This window comes from Lichenostomus cassidix, chromosome Z (genome assembly GCF_008360975.1).
Source record: "Lichenostomus cassidix isolate B80296 chromosome Z, HeHo_3.0, whole genome shotgun sequence".
NCBI classification, from domain to species: domain Eukaryota; kingdom Metazoa; phylum Chordata; class Aves; order Passeriformes; family Meliphagidae; genus Lichenostomus; species Lichenostomus cassidix.
In genome coordinates, this window is record NC_139511.1 from 61,779,937 (window position 1) to 61,806,093 (window position 26,157).

Sequence of the window (26,157 nt, forward strand, 5' to 3'; positions counted from 1 at the left end):
TTAGTATTTAGTAATTTCTTTATCAAAATGTCAAGCACAAAAACTCTTTTCTAATTGATTTACTAAGGCGATCTTTTTATGCTGTATTGTATGAATCGTCAAAGCAGCTTTGAATCTTACCAAATGTTATTTATTGTGCATGAACATGACTATATAGACAGGTTTTAATTAAGGGACCTCTTTCAAGGAAAGCTTAAAAGCAGATGGTGTTTGTTTATATCAGAAATACAGAAAAGAGCATTTAGTGTTTACTTGTCGTTCGTCTATCCCTGAAAATTAAAAGCCAGCAAAGTTGAATAAAGTGACACTGTTTTACAAGAATTATACTTCACTCCTCCTTCTGTTTAAAGTTCAGCATGCTCCTACACTTCAGAGCTGGCTCTGGACCAATAATCAAGCTTCTTTTTTCCATCTGGAGCTGAAAGGCTGCTTATTATAACAGCAGCAATACTCACAGCATAATCAGCATTTCTTAAATCTGATTTTGTATCTTTCGTCTGAGTTCCTATCATGTGGAGTCCATATATTCACCTGTGCCACCAGAAGGATGAACTATCAGTTTCTGTAAGTGCAGATGAAAAGTTCTGATTTTACAAATTAATTGGTGTGCTTTAATTATTTATAAATTAAAACTGAATACAGAATCTGATAGTTTACCATATGTCTTTAAAGTTCTGATGTGCAAGTTACTAGAACTCTTTCCAAATATCATCCCAATCCATATCATCACAGTTTTCCCACCTTACAGGAAGGCTTTGGTACATGTCATACAAGAGCTCTGTCATTAAGGTGACCCATTTTCATAACTGACTTTATTAATGTGAAACTAACTGACATTACATGTGAAATGTCATGTCATAATGTCATATGTAACCGACATTAATGTGAAATACACACATGCTTTTGTGTACATGCACCTAAGTTTGACTACGTAGGTTCAGCCTTGACCACTGTTAATATAACTAAAAGACAATACAGTTTGTTTCTAGTATTGTAGCAACCTCATCTTACTTTTAGATGGTCACACTTTTTTTTTGGTATTTCACAGCTTCTTTGTTGAGGATTTATATTTGTGAGTCTTTTCCCAGCTGAACTGAAAGAAAGGAGCAGCACTACCAATACTTGTACTATTATTACATGGTTTGTAAGATCGTAGAGGTTCGTTCTTAGAGCAGCTCTGCAAATTTGGAGTTTATTTGGCTCCCTGTGCCCATTTATTGTTTTTATAACCACATAGCTGTTACAGAAACTGCTTATGACCATGTGGCTAGTGTTAGTGTATTAGGTCTGGATGTGAAATGACTGCATGCTAATTTAAAGGCAGCAATATTTGTGATACTTCAAATTCTAGTAATCCGTTTTCTGTATTTCTTTAAACCATATCTGTCTGCTTATACCTTTATGTGCATCTGATGACAAGAGAGAAGTGGAATAGAAAACCATCCAGAAATTTGTTTTGCTCTTATCTTTTTCATTACAATTTTTTTTAATATATGAACTCTTTATTTGTGCTCTTGTTACCAGGTACCTAGTTTGTTCACGCATTTTTGTTCTCTCAGACACAGTTGTTTGGGGTGAAGCTGCTATTGAACTTAAACTGAGGGAGGATTGCTCCAATAAATACAGGAGCAAAACAGCTTTTGGCTGTGCTCTAATGATGTATGTAGGTTTTTTTTGTTGTCAATTTTTATGAAATACGTAGGCTCTAAAGTGTCCAATCTTCGTTTCTTCCCTATTCTGCTATAGGCAATCCGAAGCTTCCAGGTATCCTTACACATCTTTCCAATGAACCCTGAAGTATGGAATGAAGACCTTTCCTGGGCAAGAAAACTACAGGAACAGCAGAAGGCAACAAAGACTGAGTCAGTGCAAGCACTGGCAGAAGAGAAAGAGCTTGCACAAGAGTCAATCCCAGACTATGACTTTGAAAGTGATGAAATTGTGGCAGTCTGTGCTGCCATTGCAGAGAAGGAGAAAGCTCTTTCAGCAGCTAAAACGATGGTGATTGTGTCTGCTTCAGGCACAGTAGAGACTATTACTGAGCAGGACAATTGTCCTGCAACTCCTGATGAGACCCTTTTCATCAGGGCCCGGTAGGGCAGCCTCAGGGGTTGTCATACCCATAGTTTTAAGAACTACGGTTATTTATTGTATCTTGCTTGCTTTGTGTTTGGGGATTTTGTATTAAATGGTAGGATAATCTACGAAAGTTAGTGAATTGAAGTTATTTTATTAACTAAAAAAGCAATGACCTGAGTTGTTGTTCCATCCATATTTTTCAAAAAAAAAGGCAAGTGTTGATTCTGAAAATTCCAAATTCTTATGAATAAATGTAATGTTGAAATGCTTAACTGCATTCTAACAGCTGCTTTTCATCCTTGTGTATTTCATAATTTTACAAGTTAATGTGTACATTTTCCCAGTAATAAGGAAACTTTTATTTGAACTGTAGAAGTGCTGTGGTTTATCCCCAGCTGACAACTCAGTCCCACACAGCTGACTCCCTCCCGGTGGAATGGGGGAGAGAATTGGAAGAGTAAAAGTGAGAGAACTGATGGGCTGAGATACAGACAAAGCAAAACCTGCACATTCAAGCAAAGCAGAACAAGGGATTCACCTACAATTCCTGTGGGCAGGCAGGTGCTTGGCCATCCCAGGAAAGCAGGGCAACATCACATGTGACTTGGGAAGACACTCTGAATGTCCTCCCTTCCCCTACCTCCTTCTTTCCCCAGTTGTGTTTGTTGAGCATGATAGCTGTGGGATGGAATAGCCCTGTGGTCAGCTGGGGTCACCTGTTCTGGATTACTTTCTCCCATCTTCTTGTGCACTCCCAACCTCCTCCCTGGTGGGGTGGGATGAGGAGCAGGGAAAGGTCTTGGCCCTGTGCAAGCACTGCTCAGCAATAATGAAAACAACTGGGTGTTATCAATACTGTTTCCAGCACAAAATCAAAACCTAGCCCCATACTTGCAACTGAAGAAAATTAACTAGATCCCAGCCAAAACCACCACAAAAAGAAAAAGGAATTGTAAAAAATTATTTCAGTCACTATTAATTAACATTATTTTCTTCCAGTAAAAGTGTGACCTTGTTTTCAGTTAACAGTCTTTGTTGTCATTAAGTACGTATTCTATGAGAAAGTTTCCTATGAAGCAGAGATGGATTATTACTTTGTATGTGTATGTGTTATAGATCTGACTTCCTGATGAGTAGTCAAGTAGAAACCTTTAATGTTGCTTTCCTCAGTGAATGGGTTAAACACTTTCTGATTAGATGAAAGAAAATTCTTAACCAAACAACGCCCTGAATGCTTAGTTACAACTAATGTTTCACCAGAAGAAAGAACATTCAGTTTGTGACTGAAACTGGCTTTTCCATATTGTGTGTGGTGTGCTACAGACATCCCTAAAAGTAGAATGGTGGGAGTAGGAAATACATGTGGCTGAGCTGTATTGCATTTGGGGCTCTTCTTTCCTAATGAGGCTAATCTGATAAAGGGAATCAACTTGCTTTTCTTAATTCTTACGACCTGCCATTAAACGTATGTTCTTGGAGAACCAAGTTTCCAGGACATCATTGCTGGAGTCTCCCTTTTTATCATTTTTGGATTTTGGATGCTGTGGTGGGTATTCACATTGTGTTAACTTAGAGGCATACCCTAGGAGATTTTTTTAATGTTCATTTTTCTTCAGGGTAAGGTGGCACTTGGTTCCTCACGCAGGCAGTTCAGAGAAAGGAAGTCAGGCTGTTTCTTGTGCTCTGTGCAGAGACTGTTCTTGTTTCATTGTCTTGGAGACATGGTAGGGATGATCACTTCTTAACTGTACTGGAAAAAATGGTCAGCTGAGGAATTCTTGAAGAATTCAGTTTGAGAACGTGTAATTTTTACTTGATTTTGATAATATTTTGTATTATAATGTAGTTTTGTAGACAAGTGAAACTTCTGAAATCAGTCATCTTTGCATTTTTCAATGATTTCTAGTTTAAAAATAACACATTTTAAAAGAAAATAATGTTGCTTAAGATGTATAGTGTTTCTTGCAGTGGAAAGTGTATTGCCGAAAAACTCTCTCAAATCATACCTTCTTTATATCTGATATCAGGGTATCTTTATTTAAGAGGATACATACAGTTGTAAAGCTAAAATTAATTATCCCTTTAAAAGACTTAATTGTCCTGCTGTACTAAGTTTTCATTAATTTTTGAAAGATTCTCCCTGAATGTTTTTTTGTGTGATTTTTTTTAGATCTGCTTGCATGAGCACACATACACAAAAAATCACACCTTTTAATATCTTTTGAGTATTCAAAATAATTATAACTACAGTGACCTAAATATACTGAGAAATGTAAAACATCAGCATGCTACTTTTTTATTTGTTCATTAAGTTCAGAAAGATTTCAAGTGCTTACTGAATAGGCAATTGATTAATATATGGTTTGATAGTTTAAATTGTTAGAGTTGAAGGATTTATTAATCTTAATTTCTCCTATCAACTTAATACAATCAGCCAGACATAGGAAGAGTTAACATGAGAGGAGTTTGGACAGATTTCTTCAAAGAAGAGATGTTCTCTGTCTAGAAAAGGAAATGTGTGAGATGTTGTAGGGTATGTTTTCATTTTGAAGGTTGTATCCACATCATCTTTTCTTTCTTTACGCTTTATACTTGCGTCAGTGTTCTGTCTTTACCCATGCAGGAAGGACTGCTGCCCTCCTCTCAGAGGCCCATGTTATCATAGAATCTGTTTCCACTGGAATGATTCACAAAGTTCCTACTGACTTCAGCACTGCAGGGCCAAACTGCTGGAGGGATGTACATCTGCACCATCAGGCTCTGCCAGGCTTGAACGGTGGTGGTTTCCATCCCAAGTACTAAATGTGTTTTCCTTCTGGTAAGATCAGGTTTGAATTCTAGGTATTGTCAGAACTGTAGTGTTTTGTAGAGCAGTTAAGTTCTTGTGACACTGTTCTCAAACTGGGAAGAAGTTCAAATTTTGGTGATTTCAACGTTGTTTTTTGTACAGCATGCCATGTTTTGCATGTATGTAATTTTCTGGATCAGTTTGAATAAAATATTGAATTCTCTGCTGCCTGGTGATGCCCATTTATTCTTTTGGTTATGACAAAAATAAGTAGAATTTTGTATTTTGGGATGTTCCTAATTTAGTAATTAGCTTTTGTCTCTGGTGAACATTAATGTGTTATGGTGAAAAAGAAAAGAGGACATCTTGGGGAAAAATATTTAATAAAAGATGATGTGCAGTGCTTTTAAACCTTGCAGGGGTATCCACATGAAATGGAGCAAAAGGAGATGTTATCCAAAATAGGGTATTAGTGAAGTACACTCCCCTTTTGACATTAAGAAATTATTTTTATTGTTCTTCATTGTCATTAGTGGCAGTGGCTGCAGTAGCTTTCATGTGTTTGCCTTCCATATGAATCACATATTAAAATGCTCAAGTGTTGCAATGCCATTCAAGAGGAAAGCTAAAGAACAACAGTGGGATAGGTGGAATAATTTTGGTTGATTTAAAAGTCTACAGTTAAACATTTAAATACATTTCTTCCCTTTGACTCCGTTTATATCCTGTGGAAAGAAATACACAGCCTCACAGGGCCATTCATATGCCCTGTGTTAGATAAGTATCTTAGAATGAGTTGAATCAGCCTCCCAAGGTGCCTAATTATTTCCCTTGACTACAAAAGAAGCTCAAGGTGACTGACTGGCAGTTAACCTCAAATGTTGAAACCAGGCATGTGACTTCCACTCATAGATGGAGATAAATATCTTTAAAAAGCATAAGTGTACTGAGGGAGAATAAATAAATCATTTCTGACAATACTAGAGGGGAAAAAAAAAAGGAATATCTGATAACACAACAGTGACCCTAATTTGATAATACCATAAGATATGGGATTTTTTAAAGTAGTCACAGAGAGGGATAAAAAGCAAATGGAGCAGGTTAGTCTTCTATTTCCTGAAAGTTGTCTGAAGTTGTCTGAGTATCTGTTGGTTTTACAGATCAAGATCAGAGGGGTAGCATTGGAAACTTCCTTGCCCACACAAGTTCCCTCCCAATCCTAAAACCAAGGGAAAGGAGGTAAAATACTAGTGTTGAGGTGCTATTTTAACTGATTTTGAGTTCATACAATGGCTATAAAACTATGACTGCAGTTAGGACTGGGGCACAGGACAGCAGAAGCATGTGGGCTTGGTTTGTTGGCAGGTTGCAGGCATGGTGTGTTTATGGTAGGTCACTGACATGTTAACGTGGTGTTCCCAGACGTGCTGGAGTGCTTGGGCTGTGCTATCTCCAGAGGGAGGGTTCAGGAACAGGAGGAGCTGATGGGCACAGATGACTGCTGAATCCTGCCAGATGTGCTGCCTGGCTCTGAGGGCTGATTTCCTAAGAGCCACAAGGCTAGGATCTGTAAGGCTTGTACAGGATAAGTGATCAAAGGGAAAGATTAGATGTGGGGATTGACCTGACTTTAGTTTCACAAAGCAGGAGACTGAGACTTTAGTGGGTTTCTAGGTCTGTAAAGCTGTCAGTCTAGAGCAGGGCCTGGGAGTGCAAAGGCCTGGTGGTATCTGGTAGCCCGAATAGTAAATCTGCCTTAAGTGGAACAAATTTGCCATTGTGTCCAGCAGCAGAACTAAAAACTCAAAAGCTTTCTGGCTTAGGATGCTGGGTGGTGGCATTTGAAGATAGCAGATTAGACTGATCCTGTGACTGCGTTGGCACTGGGCCTGCAGCGCCAGTTCAGCTCAGGCAGCATGGCTGTTCGTGGCAGCAGGAATGTGTGAGCCTGGTTTAAAACAGCCCAAGTCGTCTGACAGCATATTCTACACCCTGAGCCGTTCATAAGGCTAATTTACTGTGGATCAGAGATTCAATCTACAGATCTTCACAGAAACCACAGTCTTGTGCAGATACTGGCTCTCCTCTGCCTGTGGTGGGTGGATCCCCCAAGGACTGCCACAGGGACAGGGCTGAAGCTGAATTAGGGTTGGGGTTTGGGGTGTGGTAGCAGGGCTGGAGGTCTAGCAGTGCCTCTGGATGGAAAGGGTTCAGCAGAGTGGTGATCTGAGATGTGGGCAGGACAGACAACTGGAAGTGAGGGGGGATTGTCAGTCTCAGGGCCAGCAGGGTGGAGTCAGATTTGACTGTTTCAAAACAGTCAAATTTCTCACAAGTTTGGGGTGAGAAATTTTTGTATCATTTCCTGTAGACACAAAGGACTGGGGAAGGTGGATGCAGATGTAAAGGCCGTTCTGAGGGGATATGGATCTCTGGGGGTTGGGCATATAGTGGAGATACTAATGTGAGGGAAAGGAAGCCATTTTGTATATATGGCAACTACTCATACTACCTCACAAGAATATAACCTTTTAACCTCCATGTGGCAAACTGGACTCTTCAACCTTGTAGCTTTATTTTAGGAGACTTTTTATGCTCTGGGAGGCCGAGGAATGTAGTTCAGTAATGTGTTTGTGGTCAGCATTGGAGGAAGGTGCTAAACCTGAGCAGGACTGTGGGGCAGGTGAGGCAGATGTAATATTGCTGTCACCCTAAAACAAAGCGCACTTGCCCAGTCCTTTATCCAGACTGCTCCTGAAAACTCCTGTGTTTGCAACTAGACAGCAGAGGTGCTCCCATTTTGCCTTTATAGGCTGCCATGGAGCTGTGGCAGGCAATTCCAGTACTGCTTAGAAGACTTTTGGGCTGTTTGGGAATCATGGAGTTCATTACTGAGGAAGTTCATGTTGGTGATGTGTGCTGTGAGTCCCATCCACTACTGACACATTGTGAATGCTGGGGGCAGGAGAAACACCTCAGGCTTTATTGTATGTATTTGCTAAAGAAAGCTAGAAGGTCAGCTTCTTAGGATGCTCTATTGTTTAAAGCTCTTTCAGACCACATGTATTTCTCATCAGTAATGATGATAAGGAGTAATAAAAGCATATTAATGAAATAATTGAACAAACAGTAAGCCCTTATTTAAACACTTATACACTGTAGATATTTAATTCTGTCACTGCAGACAGTACCAATAATATTGGTGTGCTGCTTTGGGCCAGCTGCAAAGGTGTGGTCCCATATTGGTACATGTGGTGTTATCTGCTGGTGGCAGTCCCACCTTCCTGCTTTGCCACGTGCTATTTCCTGTTGTGGGAAGCATGATGAGTCTGTTCTATTGGTCACTAGTAAGCTACAGACCATAGTTAGGTGATTTAATTGCAAGGAATTCGGGCAAATCTTTAGCTGCAGCTGCAGCAGGAGCTTGAGCTGTTCTCCAGCTTAACTGGTGGAAAACTGGCTGCTGCTGCTGCTGCAAATATCTGTGTAGAGATTTAACTTCACTTTCTGTATGTATCAAGGCAAAGAAGCTCAACTGCTCCTCTGTTAAGGGAAAACATCTTTGTTCACATAAAGAATTTTTGTGGCTCTATGTCAGTGCTCTTGGGGACAGTTTTGAAGACAGCTGCTTCTTGCTGATGGTGATCATGCTGTGGTGTTTTGGAAACTTACAGGACAAAGTATGTTTTGGCAGTAGCTGAGCGCAAAACATTCCAAGATGGGAGGCTTGTTAAGGTGAGGAGTTGGCACTGGAAGGCAGACTCTTGTAAACATCTGAGATCAAGCAGAACATTTGCATTTAATTGTGATCCCCAAAATTACTTTGGTCAGTACAACTGCTTAAACATATCAACATAAGGCTCAAGATTTTCATTACAATGTAGCATTCACATGAAAACACTTTAAGCAGCATAATATAGTATTTGACAAAACATCCCCCAAATATCTGTACAGAATTATTTTGATACACAGTATTTCTGGAACAAGATCTAACCCTTACAACATAAAACACAAAACTCCTTTTTGTCAGTGGTTAACAGCTGGTTTTGGTGATGTATTTGTCATTAAAACTCTAGCAACAAATGCTTTTCAAGGTGTTCAAGACTGAGATATAACTCTATATAATCTATACTTTAAATGAAGATTCTGCTTCCATGATTTCATACATTTATTTGATGGAGTATCAGATTACACAGTCATAAAGTTCTATTTACTATTTAAAGTAAAATGATAAATGTTATGAAAAAATACCTTTATTACATCGGTGATGCTTTAACTAAAGTAAATATTAAGACTATTAACCAGGAGTTAAAAGTTTTAGGCCCTGATATTGAAAGCACTTCTACAGATCCTTAACTTTGCAGGTGAGGAGTCTCCCTGGCAGCAGAGGGACCACTCTGATGGGCAATGTTAAGTGTGTGCCTACGGTGTGCGGACTGTGGGCCGAAGCACTCAGAGAGGCGCGCATGTGTTACACAGAAAAACATTGTCAGAACATAAATAAAATCTGGGGTTTTAGTATATACATATACTGAAAAACTACTATTCTTAACTGAAAGGATGTGTTTTCTTTTTCTCTCTTAAAAAGGCATATATTCCCATTTCACTCAGAAAGTGCTTATGTATTCTCAGCTTGAGAATTACCTCATCAGCTGTGAATCTAGCATGGACAACAAATCTAAGCCAAGAATGCCTTATCAGCAGGAAATACTGAGGGAAGAGAAGGCTGGCAATCATTTCTATATACCTTGTATTAATAACAAACCTTCTCATAGAGAAGAATATAATTTTAAATATTTTCAATCCTGATATATACAATGATAAAAATTCACATTTTCATGCTTTAGTGAGACACTTTAAAATCCTACTGCAGGCAGCTCTCAGAGTAGCTGTGTCCAGTTCCTAGCAGCTGCCTCATATTCAGCTCTACAGAAGCTAAAACTTGCTAGCAGAGCAGCCACAGCGAGGGAGCAAAAACAATTCTACCGGACTTGGAAAGAAAAAATGAAAAAAGCAAGTGATGGGATCTTTCTATTTCCAGAGGCACAGTAGCTCTCCTGTGTCCCACAAGACAGGGCACTTTATGTTTCCAGTCCCATCAGACCTGCTTCGTACCATTTCTGATGGCAGGGCCCAAGTGCATTGTCTGTATCACACAGTCCTCAGTAGTCTAAAGGAAATGTACCCATCACACAGCAAGAGAAAAATAGCCCTTTGAAGCACAGCAGAACCCCTCTTCCCATGAATAGAAGAACACCTATCTATTGCACTGGTTTTTCCAATGTACCAGGAAGTATCCCCAGGGTTGATGCCTTTCGTGGCTGTCTATATGCACTTCTCTGACAAATTCAATGTCTCTGTGGGGAAAGTGACCTGGAGAGGGCCACTCTTGGATGCAGAGCTGGCCCTGCCACCAGACCTGATTTCATTCACCAGGGAGACGCTCTCGGAGTCCTGTCCCTGTGAGGAGTCCGAGGTGTCAGAGCTCCGCAGTGTCCTTACTGAGGTGGTGTCGGACTGAGCCGAGCTGGCGCTAGGGCCCGGGAGCAGCACACGGCCCCCGACGCTGCTCTCGCTCAGCTCCGGAGGGTACAGCAGCGTCTGGGAGGTGCTGCTGATCTCCCTCAGCTCGCGGGAGATGAAGGAGGGTGACTGACTGGACATGGCAGAGGAGGTCCTGCGCCCATCCACGCAGTTGAAGTTGCCCCCCGAGTGCTGCCTCCGAGCCCCTCCAATGCGGCAGAAGAGGCATTTGATCTTCTCGATGGCTTTGCTGAGCACAGTCTTGCGGAGCAGGATGTAGATCCACGGGTCCAAGATGGGATTCACTGAGGCAATGCGGATGGCTTGCAAGTCGGGGTTTTGCCTGATATCCTTCACTGATTCTGCTTGGTACAGCTGGTTCACGAAGACACGCACCTACCCAAGGAGAAGGGGAAGAAAGAAGACACAATTACATAATTGCAACAGGAGAGAAAAGCTTACACTTCAAAGCAGAGATCTAGATTTGCAGCTGCAAGCTGTGACAGAAGAAGAGGTTGGCAAAGTTAGGCATCTCAGGTTGGCAGCTGTGAATTCCTTTCAGAAATAGCAAAAAAAAATCAGATGAAAATGTTAACAGCTTTGTTACACGTAGGAAAGGACTGGCTTTTTCTCTATTTTCCCCTCATAAGTAATCCCTGAACCTCCAGATGTTGCCTGATGTTTTTAAAAATTCCCAGGAACAAAGATGTAGACCTGTATCCTGCTTCCTTGGTATACCTCAAGTCTCATGCAACTTGCAAATATGTAACTGACTGGGTAAACCTGATCAATTCCTCTAGCACAGGTCTAATAATCTTTTAGCAATGAACTAAACACACATGATAATCCAAGTACACAATTGACACTCTCTAGGCAAGTCCAGAGCTGTTGATTCCCAAGTTTAGAAATATATTTTCCTGGCACCTGTCCTTACTGGAACTGTTTATATAACTACAAGTGTTTGCTTGCAGCAGCATGGTTTAGAAAAACAGAAATGTAAAAAAAGAAAAAAAAAAAAAAGAGGAAAATGAAAACCCCCGAAAAGACAGGTCATCCAGCTAGGAGATTTTTAACAGGCCAAGATAATGAGATTATATCAGCACTGGACCAGAGTACACTGTTCTCCTCTATGAGCTAGCATTATGGATTTATTTACAAAAATACTAATAAAGTGGTCAAGAGTTTAAGATGTTGAAGGTGTGTATGAAGTGACTGTTTAATTGGCAATTCTAGTTTATCATGCACAAATTTTAAAAGCAAAGGACTCTGTCTTCTACACAGAAACGTGTTCTTCAGCTTATTCTTCTAGTTTCTTCTTCAGCTGGTCTCCCTCCTTGTTTAAAAGCCATTTTTGTAAATGCCACTGTGAGTGACACACAGTTCAATTCTTGGATATCATCTTCCCAGTGCCACAATGGCATCACAGGAGTTTGTTGTGTTGATTAGTCTCAAAGAGCTTGTTCTCCATTTTAGCAAGACCTAAGCAGCACCCAGTTAGAGAAAGGCCTTGGAAAGCCATGGAAAAGTAGATAACGGAAGGTTCTATTCAGATTAAGTCAAAATAGATCCGAATTATATTTTTATCTGATACAGTAAAACTTAGCAGCAAAATTACGAGGTTTGTGGAATCTCATCCTTGGCTCCTGAAATGAAATCAGGAACTAGGAGGTTACAGACATGGAGGCAGGCAAGCATTGAAATAAATGAGCCAAATTAGGACAGCCCTCTAAAGTAGTTTTTTTAGAAGTCCTGCATGTGAAGTGATCCAAATCTGGTGAAAAATTTCCCAATTCTTAAGAAATTTTATTGCAGAAGGACAATGTGGTGACATTCAGCCTTGTCAGTATTCAGAGATGGAGTGTTCTCCAAAGCTATCAGTGGTATGTTTAGAATAATAGAGTCCCTCTCTGGAAGCCCTGTGCACACAGTCTCTCTCAAATGGTCTGTCAAACTGATGATTGACTGCATTTTCTTTCTCAGTACTTTTTCTAGGTTTATGGGTGACCTAGTAAACTCAAGATATGGAAAAATCTTGAATTCATAAAGCAACAATAGATTTATGCTAATAGCAACAAAAAAGCCAGTTTTATCCTCAGTTACTTTCCTAATGATTTATAACACTGCAGATGTCTTTCTGACAACTAATTTCCTAACCTTATTTATCTATTATGCCAAACATGGCATTCAGGTACTTCAAAGAGTATTCCTATGCATGACGAACTTATTTTAACGGATTAAAAAAAAATAGATTGTTAAGACTCTTTCTTTCATTTTTACTATTTTATTTGTAACAATTTTAGAAATAATTCTATTAATTAATTAGAAATAGAATTCATTATTAATTTTATTCATAAATAATGTAATTATAATTTTTTAAAAAGGTCGTTATTTTATTATTTTATTTATAATTTTAACTGTTTGTTCTGTAAGCAGCTTTCGCTATTTATGTTGTAAATAAAGGATTCGTAAAGAAATGATTGATAAATAAATTGTTGCTCCCGGGCGCACCGCTAGATGGCGCGGCTGCCCCGCGGCGGGTGTGGATCTATGTGTAATAACGTATATATATAATATGTATGTATAATGTGTATGTATAACAGGTGTAATATATATGTGTGCACATGTATAATGTGTATATGTGTATATTTATTATGTGTATATACCACCCTCCCTCATCCCAAATGTTTCCCCAAACGCCCCTTCCCGTCCCCACGCCGCGGACCCCCCGCGTAGGTGGTCAAACCCCGCATGCTGTCGGCGCAGAGGTCTGCGTGGATTTTAGGAGCTGAGCCCAGAGCAGCTGCCCAAAGCTCAAACTGCCCCGCGCAGCCTCCGCTGGGGACGCAGGGAGTGGGCAGGGAGTGGTGCCCGCTGACAAATCCACCCGTACCGCACGACCAGGAGGCACACTTTGAAGGCAGCAGAAGAAATACACAGTTCAACTCGGATACCTGGCTCGCTGTGGGTTTGGTTTTTTTTTTTTTTTTAAACTCAGAGCTATAGTTACACGTCAGTGATTTAATAGTCGGATTGTTCTTTTGATAAGCAGCACGTGAAATTGAGGTACCTATTCCACCTCTTTCTGTTACCTGGCAGACTTTATGAAAAGATAAAAACGTCTCCAAGTGTTCACTCTGTGGCTGAAAAGAGTATCTGAAAAGGACTAATGGTACAGCACAGCTTGTTTTATGCTATCTCTGCGTGCTTTATTTCCTCTTGACAGGTCTACAGCATGTAGAGGTTAACGATTCACAGAATGGACCCAGTCAGTGAAAACTCTGTAGCAAACTGTTTCTGCTTCCCAGAAAAGTCCCATAGAAAAGCTCCCCAGAATGTCATACATGCATTTATCAATTCAGACCTATTGCTAGGTTATATTAATCACAATAGGGTAAAAAAACCTATCCATATAGGAATATAAGTTCTATCCTTCTTTACTTAATGGTGAAACAACATTTAGTAAGGTATCACTTCAAAGAACAGCAAGAGATGTATCCTGTTTCAGCTACAAGTATTCTGCTGCGGCATAAAAGATATTGTCTGGCTTCTTCTAAGCAAGTGCCAAGTAAGTGGAATCCACTTCTAAATTAGTTATCTAATCTGATGCTTGAATTTGTGCAATTTGAAATCATAATTATAGAAGGAAGCAAACTAAAACAATTCAGATCTCTAAAAAATAGGTTTTGTGTGTTAGCTTTGTAGCTGTAGAATCCAGACAACATATCTTAAAAGTCCTAGCAATTTATTTCCCATTAAGAAATACATAGCTCTAAGGTATGCCAAGTCTACGCTCAAGATAGGCATTTGTAGGATCAGAGTCCTTGTGCTTTTCCTTTTTACTAACTACAGATCCAAGTTATGATTTCTAATCCTATGAAGCATTATAAAGTCACTTTTATAGTTATAGTCACACTAGTAATTACTTCCACAGCCTCTACCTGCCCTCAAAATCTCCCCACATGCTGATATGATAAATTTCAAAAACATACGGTAGTAAGCAGGAACAAGTTTTTCAGCTCCACAAGCCAATAACCTTTGCCCTTCAAGGTCTTACTGTCTGCATGGTGACTACTCCACTGCCAAAAAATGTCTGACACCTTGCAATTGGCTATGGACAGTCCCTGATATTAAAAAGCTGAAACCAGCCAAGCCAAAAGAAAATCCAAGTTTAGATCAATTAAACATTAAGTTAGAAACTTCTGCTTATTTCGTGCAATCAACAACATGTACACCCTGAAACATTACATTTTATTTTTTGTATCACCTTAATTTAACAGCAATGTTCCGTGGTTAGAATGTGAAAAAGATCACACACTTAAAAATTTTAAGAGTATCTGACAGACTGCTGCAGTGAATTACAGCCTTGTCAGATTAATGTCTTTCACACCATTTTCTGCACATTGAGAACACACAAGGTTATATAAAAAGTTTCCTTTCACAATTTTTTTGTTCTTCTTTTCTGTTCTTGATACGTTTGATCAGCCTTCAGTTCTGTCAAGCTCATTCAGCATTTTGCATAACCTCCCATAATTTTTGTTACAGCATTGTTACTTCAAAATTTTGCTGATTTTATGAATAACCACTAAAACTCTAAACAACTCCTCTAGTAAAGTATGTGCTGAAGCATCTCATTATTAAAAACTGCTGTTATCTGTCACTCAGTAATTTAAGGGCTGCTTAATATTTCAAGACTTGAAATTTTTTCTATCAAACCATAATAAGTGGACCCTGGTGGATTGACCCCATCTGCTATCTCTTTATCTTGTGAAAGTATTTGTTCTAAAATGCTAGAGGCTTATGTGTCTCTTTCAGAAGTTGCTTTGCTTTGACTTAAGTGATGGTTTATTCAGCTGAAATCATCAGTGGGAAGTCAGCTCATCAAAAGAAAACTTCAGTCACAAAGCACCTTCTGAGCCTGCTTTGTGTATCTGAATCATGCTGGCACCACCACCTCACCACTTTTATGGTTCTTGATGACTGCCAGGCTGACCTGTTATAGGTGAGCCTCTCACTTGGTGAGGACTCCCTAAAACTCCTCCGAGTCATGAAAATGTAAGTCTGTATATTAGCAATCTACCTACTTCTGCTGGTGGCTCTTTCTAGGGATTTATAGCATAGAGGTGTCACTTCTCTGAGTTTCCCCATTAACCTCAGTGTCCATGCATCCAGAGTGTTACACAGCAGCATACAAAGCAGTTCATTGTGACACAAAGCAGCAAATGTGGCTGTGGGTTATTCCCGCAGAGGGAGGCAAAAGACTTAAAAAAGCTACTTAACAATGAAGAAATTTAACCACATTGGACACTGTGATGATGCATATATATGTGGTTATTTGGTTTTGTTTTTTTTAGAAAAAGGTTCCTTTTATTTTTAGTCATCCATCTCAATGAAATGAGAGTCTCTCACGTCATTTTAGATACAGAAAATACATACTGCTTCAGCAGGTAAAAGCTAACTTACGTTAACATTCCCAAGGTAACACTCTGCCTTTGTACAAAGTGAAATCAAGGTCTGGGAGAGCTATACAACTTTATCACCTGCACCTTCACATACTTCTGCTATATGCAAGTTTTTCACTAGCTACTGTTTAAATAATAAACCTTTTGCCCCACCCAAGTTCATTAATTTTAACTCTTAGCAATCCAGTTCCCTTTCTGGTAATCCCTCCCTCTTGATTTTTCCCTTTTTTAAGGGAAAAGAGTGCCTAGGTTCAAATGGATTTAAACTATTTCATTCTGCATTTCACAGTCAGACTCCTCAGCCTTCCACTAGCTGCTTCATCACAGGATAAGGCTTGGCTTGTTTTCTGAAACTGCTGAAGTCCATCACATTATGACACTGTATTTAACTCACAGAATCCGTTCTCTGCATTTACCAGCACCTCTTTAGAAAAAAAGCAATACTGTTCTTTTGGGAAGTAGCTGTTTTGATACTCGATTAATCAAATTAAGTCCTGTCACCCCTCGGTACCGTGGGGGTTTTGGCCACCTGATGCATCCCGGTGCAACAAGTCGGCTTACCCCTGTCGCTCCTGGAGCTGGACTGCAGGGCAGGCTGGCACAGCTCCTCTGTCTAAGGCATGTGCCCCTCCCGGGGACACGCTGTGTGCAGCTCCGACAGCACCTCTCGACCTCCTTCAGATGTCAGGCAATGAACGCCCAACACCATGCTCGGTCGTGCCTCTGCACCACACAAAGTGACAACACCGAAGGACGGGAGATGGCTTTCGGTAACAGCCGGGACCCTGGTGTTCCAGCGCAGCCACACTTCACTAGCTCCTGTTTATGTCAGAAATGCGGCAGCACTGGCTCAGCCCTTGTGATCACAGCTCCTCTGAGCAGGGGAACGGACAGGCTCGCTGACAGCTGCGTCCTGTTCACAGGCACTTCTCTAAACTGCCTTACAGTGACATATACTGTTCTGCATCTCCAGCTGGCCAGCTCTATTTGACATATATTGCACCCCCTCTCTATGACAGAGGGATTACCCTACTGACAATAAACCTCCTTAAAAAACTCCTTGTAGAAACACCTTCTGTCTGACAACTGCTGCTTGAGCCCTATGCCGCATTTTGGAAGGTGGCAAATAAGGCAAGCCAACTATTTGTTTAAAGTTTCGGAGCCAAAGTAGGACAGGATTTTGACAAGCTTTATTACGGCGGGTGGTAAGCAAGAACTGAGCCTCTAGCTTGTAGAATTGGTGTTTTTTGTCTTCCCTGAAGATAAGGTGGAGGAATAGAAAAAAGTGGATCCTGTGTGTTCAGCTTAATGACACTAATTGTATCAGCCTTTTCAGAAAATTAGCAAACAGTTAGTGGTAATGTTGTTTGACATTTCGGTATGATCTCAAGGTTTATGTGGGCCAGATTCCTCCAACACTCATTTCACTGAGCAATACCGACAGGTGGTTCCACTGAGTTCACTCCTCCCACCGTGTGGGGAGCTCCTGGAAGGATGTCTGTGTGGGATCTACCCCAGAGATGGTGCACGAACCCCTGAGGAGTTGGAGCTTAGCTTAGGTTGTGGTTGTGAAGCACTCTGCATGTCGCTAGTGCCAAGTGAACACAACTGCGTCCTCCTTTTGCACATCAAGGACTGCTGCACCCTTCAGCAACAGCATGCACATTTTTAAAACAAACTAAACAGCCCGAAATTCAGGCCAGACCCAAACCTCGCTCATCACAAATTAATTTTGCAGGTGAACTTTAAAGTGCTTTTAGCTCTCAGTAGGATTTTTACTGCATGGATTCCAACTGACAGTGGAACAATTACTTAGAATTTTTGGTTCTCTAATTTTACCAATCAAAGGAGTCCAGGACTTGGGACAAGCATATTTCTTTTTGTCTAAAAGTAAATCTACTCAACTGTCTCTTACTATGCATGTATTCTAACAGCCTTTGAGTTATTATAACAGCTCGTGACACCAAGTACAGGTGCCACAAATAAGCACCTATTCCAACAGGAATCTGTTCAACAGAGTAGGAGAAAAAGGCTCTGCAGGGAGGGTGATGGAACAGAAGAAGGGTTGCATGCTGTTACTCACCACCAGAGGAATGGAGCAGATGACCACCACCAGGGAAGTGGCAATGAGGAGAATAACCATCTGGATTTCTGCCCCAGCCATCCGACGGAAGCTCCGGCGTCTGCGAAAGTCAGATAAACGGCTGGAGGTGGTGTCTGTCCCCAAGGACGTGCGTCGCATGAACTGGCGGTGCATGCGAATGAGGGCCACGCACACCAGGATATTGCAGATCACAGTCACCAGGATCAGGAAGGAGCTGAAGCCTGCATACATGTAGGAATATGCTGCATCGGTGGTGATGTTTGATCGCCAGTCTATGAAACACCAAGTGTTAGGGTACTGCATGGTAGATTTGCCGAGCCCCATGCTGGGGAGGGCACAGAACAGCACGTTGGAAGCGTAGATGGCAAAGAGCGTGAGCCCTGCCAGCTTCTTGTCTACATAATGGTTGTAGAAATAGGCATGGTTGATGGCCAGGTACCTCTCTATAGACATGGCACAGATAATGCTGAGGCCAGAGAGCCCGAAGAAGAGGAGGATGAAGGAGCTGTACTCACACAGTGCAGCTCCTCCTGGCCATTGGTTCTGCAGGTAAGTGGCAATTGTGACCGGACTCACCAGGCAGGTCCCCAAGAGATCTGTGACTGCCAGTCCACACACCAGCGTGTAGAAAGTGGTCTCCTTCTGCTCCTTCCTGGACTTGCAGAGCACCACGATGGCTATGAGGTTGCCCACCACGCCGAAGATGAACATGACAGTGGGGATGGTAGGGGGCTTCCCGCCGGCGGCCCCGCTGGCGGTCCCGTTGGTGGAGCCGTCGAATGTCATGATGCCCACGCTGCAGTAGGCGAGTTGAGACGGCAAGATCGGGTCCGAAAAGGAAAAGCCGAATAAGGGAGGGAAGAGGATTGTATAGTGCGAAAGTAAAAATTCAAATATGCGAGAAGTTATTAAAAAAAAAAAAGAAAAAAAGAAAAAAAAGAAAAAAAGGGGTGTGTTTCAGTTAAAGAAAGGAAAAAAAAGTCCTAAAAAGGGGCCGAACCGGGGTGCCGTCCGTCAGCCACCGACCGCAGCCGGGGGAACCGGGGCTGCCTCTTCCTGCCGCAGCGCTCCGCGCCCAGCCCGGAGGGGGATCGGGGCGGCCCGAGCCGAGCGGAGCCGAGCGGAGCCGCCTCACCGCCTCTCGCACCGACGCCGGGGAGGGCTCAGCGCGGCACTGGGGCGGCGGCTCCAGGTGTCCCCGGGGGCGGTGTGAGAAGGTGCCGGAGCGCGGTGGCCGCGGCTCATCCCCTGCCGCCGGCCGGCGGAGCGCAGCGCAGCGCAGCGGAGCGGTGCGGAGCGGTGCGGAGCGGTGCGGGTCGCGGGCGCCGTCTCAGTCGCCGCGGCGCTCCCGCCGAGTTTCGCCGCGGAGGGCGGGGGCGGCCCGGGCCGCTCCGCCGCTGCTCCCCGCCCTCTCGCCCCATTGGCCGCGCCGGGCAGGGCAGGTTGCGCGGGGCGGGAGCCGGGCGGGGGCCGGGCGGCCCGGGGGCGCCGGGGGCACCTGTGCGAGCGGCGCACGGCGGCCGAGCCCTGATGCCCCTCGGGGCTGGCAAGCGGCAGCGCCGGCTGCTCGCACCGAGAGGACTGCGGGGCCGAACGGCTTGTGGCTGCCCGGCCCGCCGTGCTCCGGCGCAGGACCCGCGAGGGGTGCCGCAGTCCGTGTGCCGGGCCGAGCCCGGGTCAGCCCCGCGCCGCTCGTCGCAGGGATGGGCGCGGGTGCCACGGGGTGACGCCGCTCAGAACGGCCGGCAGCCGATGCTCCGGCATCAGGGCGGCGTGACCGGGGTGTCCCGCTGCCAAAGGGAAGATCTGTTGTACTGCCTGTTTCTGGCCTCTGTTGGTGTGGGTACCGAGCACAGGAAGGGTGTGTGTGCGTTCAAGGGATGCATTTGTACGTTTGTTCCAAGAACTTGTTCGGTCTTGACTGTGAGACGATCACGTGTGAATTGGAAATAGGGTTACACTTGTTGGCAAAGCCCTACGATTATAGTTCACTCTTATCTGAGCTGATGGAAGGACAGCAGTCGCTTTATGCAGTGCCTGCGTGCAGCTTTCACCCAAGCGGTGATGGTGGTGATGTAGTCCCTAGTCCAGAAATGTCCACACAAGACCTATGACCACAAGTATGTCCACAGGTGTCACTGTGCCGGTGACCTGTGCTATCTCTTCTGGCTCAGGGATGAAGCGTCGCAGTGTCATGCTGGATTTCACACTCAGCATGGTCTAACGCCCTTTCTTGTACACTTGGTGACATTAGTTGCTGCAAAGGATGCAAAACCTCTGTCCCAAAGCATAACATTTATATCCTTATAAGAACCTCTTCTCTGACATAAGGGCAAAATGCATTATGAAATTATATAAAAATGCATTATAAAAGTCTTATTGTCCTCCTCCCTCTCTTTCCTTTTTAAGCCTATGAAAATGATGCCTGTGGACTTGATATCAGTAAAGTCATGATAAGATCATGATATACTGATGACAAAAGTACTGACAGAAAAAAATATATGAGGACAAGTTTGTACTGTGGGAAAGGGAACAGAGAGTTTCAGTTTTCAAAACTGTATGGGCAGACATGGAATAAAAAAGATGGTCTTTAATTGATCAACTTTTTAGTGTTGTTATCGAAGTGCTTTGAAAATTAGAATTCAGTTTTAGAAAAAACCTTGATTTTAGCATAACACATACAGAGATAAATAACTGTAGCAGTGGTGGTGATGTGGCCTGCTCAGAGAAAACAAACAGCATTTTCCCTTACATTTTGCTGGTATTGGTGGCTCTTTATTTTTTACAAAATTAGAAAGTCATTCTGTCACAGTCACAGAGGTACACTTGGGAGTAGAGGTTGTTCAGTTATATTTGCATGATTATCAGAAGCAAATTAGAAGCACTTCAAAATAATTTCCAAAGTAAGTGAAGCACAAAGGTTGTTTTCTCTTATCTTTTAAACAGTTTTCTGACTTTTCCAGGAAAGCTGACCCAGGTGCAGAGCAAACTCTGAATTCAGGAGGTGTAATTGAACATGCTTTCTCAACAGTCCTTCCTTCCAACACCGAGACTTTGGAGTTCTGGCATTAAAGACCATTATATGGGATTAACTTAACACGGGTGCAGCAATATTTACCAGTGTGGAAAAAGAATTGCCTTGCTTCCCCACAGTGGTACAAAGGTTTTTGACGACTAAAGGCAGAGGAAATTATTTGTGTTTCTTTGTAGCTGCCTTTTTTTCACTTCTTTCCTTATCTGCACATCATGTCTCATCAGACATTTTGCCCATCTCAGAACAGACTGTGTGCCTTAAGAAGGCTCAGTCTATAGCAGAGGGTGCTCAGGCCCGTCTGTGGGTGTGTAGACATGAGTGCCTGAAAGAGTGAATGCCATCTTTCGTTCTATAAAGTCTGTGTTATAAGGAAGAACTTGAACCTGAAGAACTAATTAAAAAGTGTAGGAAAGTCAGGAAAATCAATGAAAAAACAACATTTAAAAAAAAAAAAGAAAGAACTATACAAAAAGTATAGTTTTGGCTGCAAGGATAGCAAGATGAGTTTTGTGAAATAGTGTTCGTTCTTTAATCAGAGAATAGGAGAGAAATCAGTCACACAATTGTGGGATGAGTTTCATGTGAGCTTGCTGTGTCTACCCATTGTCTAGCTTTCAGAGTAACTAGAAAAATACAGTAACTTGTGGGAGTTTCCCGTTGAACTAATGGTTTTAATATACAGAACTCCTAGTCAAGATGAAAAGCATAATCACGTGAAATCCTTAGTCTTCAGAGCAAGGCAGACACTCAAAGTGGAACTGAAAAAATGAAGAAATTCCACTTGCAACACGAGTTCTCATCCTCTCATAGCAGAAATGTCACACATTGTAGCATTGAGTAACCACTAAAGAACTTCTGTTTGTGAGGAAACCACTTATGTGAGAAGTTAAAATATCACAAATTAAAAATAAAAGCTTTGAAGTGGTAATCATGTATGGACAACCCCCCCAGTTAATTAAAAAAAATCTAGATTAGAAAATATTAGGAGAGTCAAAATAGTTAGGATTTGCTCTTAATTGCCTCAGAGTAAAGTTTTTCTGATTATAATGTTAAAAATTTTAGTAGGTTAATTGTGACATACATGAGTCAACAACTATATCTTTATCAGCTGAGATGTATAACTAACTGGTCATATTTCTAGCTTGATGAAAGATTTTAATTAAAATATTTGACTTCTTTTTTTGTTTTCTTTTTTTCTTTTTTTTTTTTTTTGTTTTTCCATGGCACATTTATTCAGTATATCCCAGCTGCCACATGATATCCCTTATATCTCCTTTAGCTGATGGTTTCAAAACCTTACCTGTATTGCTCAGGGGCAGCTGGAACACAGCCAAATAAACTATGCAAAGGCCTTTCTGCTGTTTGTAACTGTGATTTTAATACCAAGATGCCCATGGAGATGTTTGAATTGACAGGTATTTTCTGGCAGTGCTTCTGTGAGCTCCAATTCCTGAGGAGTGATGTCTTGAGCAGGCAGTGGAAGTGAGTATACAGACAATTTAGGAAACTTTGGACTGCTCTTAGCATGAAAAACATTTTGCTTGTTAAACTCCCATTATATATTTGGAGTTCAGTAACATTCTTGAGAGTTTGTCAGCCTTTCTTCTTTCACGGAAAATTTGGCTATGGAAAAACTTTATTGCTGCTTTTTTGCTTAATTTTTGCTGTCATACTTTTGACACATAAAGTTTCTCAGGAAAAAACTCAACTGTTAAACTCTGTACACCAAAATAAAATCATTAGTAATAGACAATGGAGATAGACTGAACCAAATGTTACATAACACTCTAATTAATAATTGGAAAAGAAAAATTATGCAAAGAGTAAGATAAAAAACTGTTTCAAAAGAATTGAGGTATTCTGGAATTCTGTAACGTCACTTGAACAGAAGTAGCATTGTAAGTAGATAAAAATTTTATATTTTAAAGCATAGAATATTTTCCTGCCTTCATACTTTTGCATAAATTCATCACAGATGGTAACTGTTTTTTGGTTTTTTATTGAATTCTATTGATTACTAATATTACTAGCATTATTACTGGCACCTCTGGCATATTTCCTTTGTTCTTGAGAAAACTTCTTGATGGGTGGGGGCTTTCCCAGGGTGGCATAATTTTTTTGTGGAGTGACAGTAGTCCTGTCCTGTGCCTGCTCCTCTTGTTGCATGCCTGTCTAGGAGAGAACTGCAAACTCTCACAGCCAGGGCACCCAGTGGTGCACTGCCTGCAGGGCACCTCTGCACTCCCATAGGACACTATGGTGCCAAAAAACACAGCTCTACCATTTACTCCACAGTCATGTGTTCTGTATTAGTCAACCATGCTACTGAAATTTGGGGTTTTTTTGACTGTTTAAACAATGCTGTTAATCTTTGTAGTACACTGGGTTTTTCCTCTGTAATAACATTTGTCACTGTGGTAGTACACAATTGTTTTTTACCAGTTATGAAGTCTGCATTAGTTGTTAAAATACTTAAAATACTTCTAATTTAGTTTTTCAGTCTTTGAAGTCTTCAGTTTTTGCAGCAGTGTAAGTTAAAATAGCTTATCCTTCAACTGTTGCTTATACCAGTTTTATTTATTTATTAATTTATTTAATTTTGGCAGTTTTTACTTGCCTTTCAGCAGCCAACAGAAGAAATGGGAAGTTCACAGAAGAGCACTGATAAATAGCTGACAACATTTTTTTTTTTTTTTTTTAGGGCCCTTAAAATAACTTTTGTCTATTTCAGGCATTACCTGATGCGTTACATGTAGCCAGTTAAGCCAGACCCTCTGCAGAAAAAAATTTTATGAGTTAAATTCCACTTGGGCACAAACTGTTACCTTCACTGAAGTAAACTGGTATTTTAGAATATATGCTAGATTAGTTGTTCAGAGTCCTTAGAATATACTTTGTAAATGCTGGTAATTGGAATTTGTTGTATTTTCTAAACTTTCTGTGGCTGGTGTTGTGTGCTGTTTCCTTTGTTGTAAGGAGGTGCAGTGATTGACAGCTGTGGTGGAAGCAGAAACAGCCCAGCACTGCACAGGAAGCTGTTCTGTGGCAGGTCCTGTTCCAGTCTAGCTCTTCTGCAGATTTTCCACAAGAGATCATAAGAGTGAAGACCCTTTCCAAGGATCCTGACTGTAATTCTGTGACAGTATCTGTGTGCCAGAAATTTCAGCAGAGTAGCAGGCTTTCTCATGGCTGTTATTTTGGTATTTTTGGGGTGGTGTGATAGTGGTATGTCAGGGTGTGACATACACCCATGTTCTGTGGCTTTGAAGAAGGAATCAGAGCTGTGCTTTTCTGTTTGAAAGTTAAAACTTTTTTCAAGTGTTAAAAGCCATGCACCAAAGACACCTGTGATTAAATCAGTGGACCTGTGATTTTTGCAGCTGGTTTAACAGTCATGGAACTGGCTTAACTCATGATATGGTTTTGTAGCATTCCTTTCTCTGTTGTCATACTTGGCTTCGTTTTTGTTCAACACCTCCATGTAAAATAAAGTGAAGTTTCTCTGGAAAATATACTGCCTATCTACAGATTATGTTCTGTTTCTGTCCTGGTGAAGTGGTCTGAGAAGATGGTCAGTAATTTTGCAGTGAAATTTCTTTTCTTCCATGAAGGTACCTGGACCATTTTGGAAAGAGGACAGAATCCTTTACAGAATATGCTAAGTCTCTGTGCTACCTTTGCAGCTTGAGGGCTGGCTTGGGCATGTGATTTGAAGATAGATGTGAGTTAGAATCAACTGAAAATTTAATAGAAGTTTCTTCTTGTACCATCCTGCCCACTGTGGGGCTGGACTTGAAAGTGTTTCCAGCTGTCAGGATGAACTAACAACTCGTAGTGAAGTGCAATGTTACCTTTTGTTACCTGGTGGAAGAATTATCTGAATAAATGCTAAGGCTGGGCTCTTTGGGAAAGATTTCTTCCATTTTATAAATTTCTTCTTTTTTCTATTCCAATTATTCAGAAAGGGTTTGTACACTATGTAACTACTGTATGTGGTCAGCTCTTGCATTGGGTGAATTATGTCACATTGGGATTATGGAATTCGGAGATTCCAGGACCAAGAAAAATAATACAAACCAACAAGTTACTGGATATTATCTGTTAATCAGCAGCCTTGGTTCTTAGAAAAAACTACTAAAGCTCCTTGAAAAAAGGGCTAATTTTGTGGGAATGATTCATGTATTAGGTGAGTCAGTTATCTTCCACTAAGAGGACTCTGGCTGCAAAATCACTAGAATAAGCTCCAACTTTAGTAAGTCTGCAAGAAATGACGAACAATATTTGCAGCAGAATGCTTTTGAGAAGTCTGCAAGAAGTTTTCAAGGAAATGTTTTCTTGCCTGTAAATTCTCTGTTATTCCAGCAGAGGGTAGTTTATCCTCTAGGAAGCTAGGTGTGTTGAAGGAATGATTGGGAAAGGTAACTTAATGGTTCCTATTTCCTCTTGCTTTAGATAGGGCAATAAAAATTAACTTCAACAGACTGACCTCATCAGATTAACAAATACTAAAGCATGCTGTTAGGCTACAGTATGTTCTTAGGCTGGGACTGAAAAGGCAGCCAAATTCAACAGTAGTCCCATTTCTGTCCTGCTACCAAGGGCTTCATTTGCCCTTCAAGAATTACTGCAGTTTGCTTGTGCTGAAACAGTTGCATTATCAGCTTCAGAGCTCTGTCACTTTCATTTGTCAGCTAGTAATGTGCATACAACATGAAACATTTTTTATTTAAAATCACTCTAGTTGAAGAGCATTTGGCTGGTTTGCAGTTGCTTAAAAGCCCTTTTTTCTGCTACTGTACCTACTGCTAAAGCAGCTGATGTGGAGAATATGTTTGCAGGTTGTCATGGCAGTACCCACCTGCAGCTGCTCTCTGCTCTGCTCACTGGCTGTGGGTGTTGACTAGGAGAATGCTCTTTCTGTGGCCTCCTCTTCTGTGATGTTTTATTTTAAATCAATCATCAGGAAGCAGTCCTGGAGTAAGCTTCTGTGGCTGCCAGTCCTGAGGTGCAGCAGAAACTCTTCCGACCTGAGAGCATTGAGTGAGGGCAGTGATGACTGAGTATTTGAAGGGGTGGCAGAGGAATGTGAGGATCCACACTTGTTCTGTTGTCACATTTCAATGAAGCCCTATTACTCAGAATTTGTTTCCATTCAAAGCAGTGTTTTGGC

At 41.5% G+C, this 26,157-nt stretch overlaps 2 protein-coding genes across 3 annotated transcripts in view; one reads left to right on the top strand and one right to left on the bottom strand.

Moving 5' to 3' along the window:
- The window catches only part of TTC33 (tetratricopeptide repeat domain 33), a 43,659-nt gene extending 38,569 nt beyond the window's left edge, over window positions 1–5,090 (top strand). For both annotated transcript variants that reach the window (XM_085043555.1, XM_085043554.1), the window contains exon 5: window positions 1,747–5,090. In XM_085043555.1, the coding sequence (XP_084899681.1) occupies window positions 1,747–2,097 (351 nt within the window). In that variant the 3' untranslated portion in view covers window positions 2,098–5,090. The remainder of the gene's footprint in view (window positions 1–1,746) is intronic.
- A 3,557-nt stretch (window positions 5,091–8,647) lies between these two features.
- Window positions 8,648–19,314, bottom strand: PTGER4 (prostaglandin E receptor 4). The gene is made up of 2 exons (XM_085042156.1): window positions 17,933–19,314; window positions 8,648–10,786 (listed from the first exon to the last, which is right to left on the bottom strand). Exons 1-2 carry the CDS (start codon window positions 18,737–18,739, stop codon window positions 10,193–10,195), a joined length of 1,401 nt encoding a protein of 466 aa, XP_084898282.1. The 5' UTR covers window positions 18,740–19,314; the 3' UTR covers window positions 8,648–10,192.
- Between the last annotated feature and the right edge of the window lie 6,843 nt (window positions 19,315–26,157).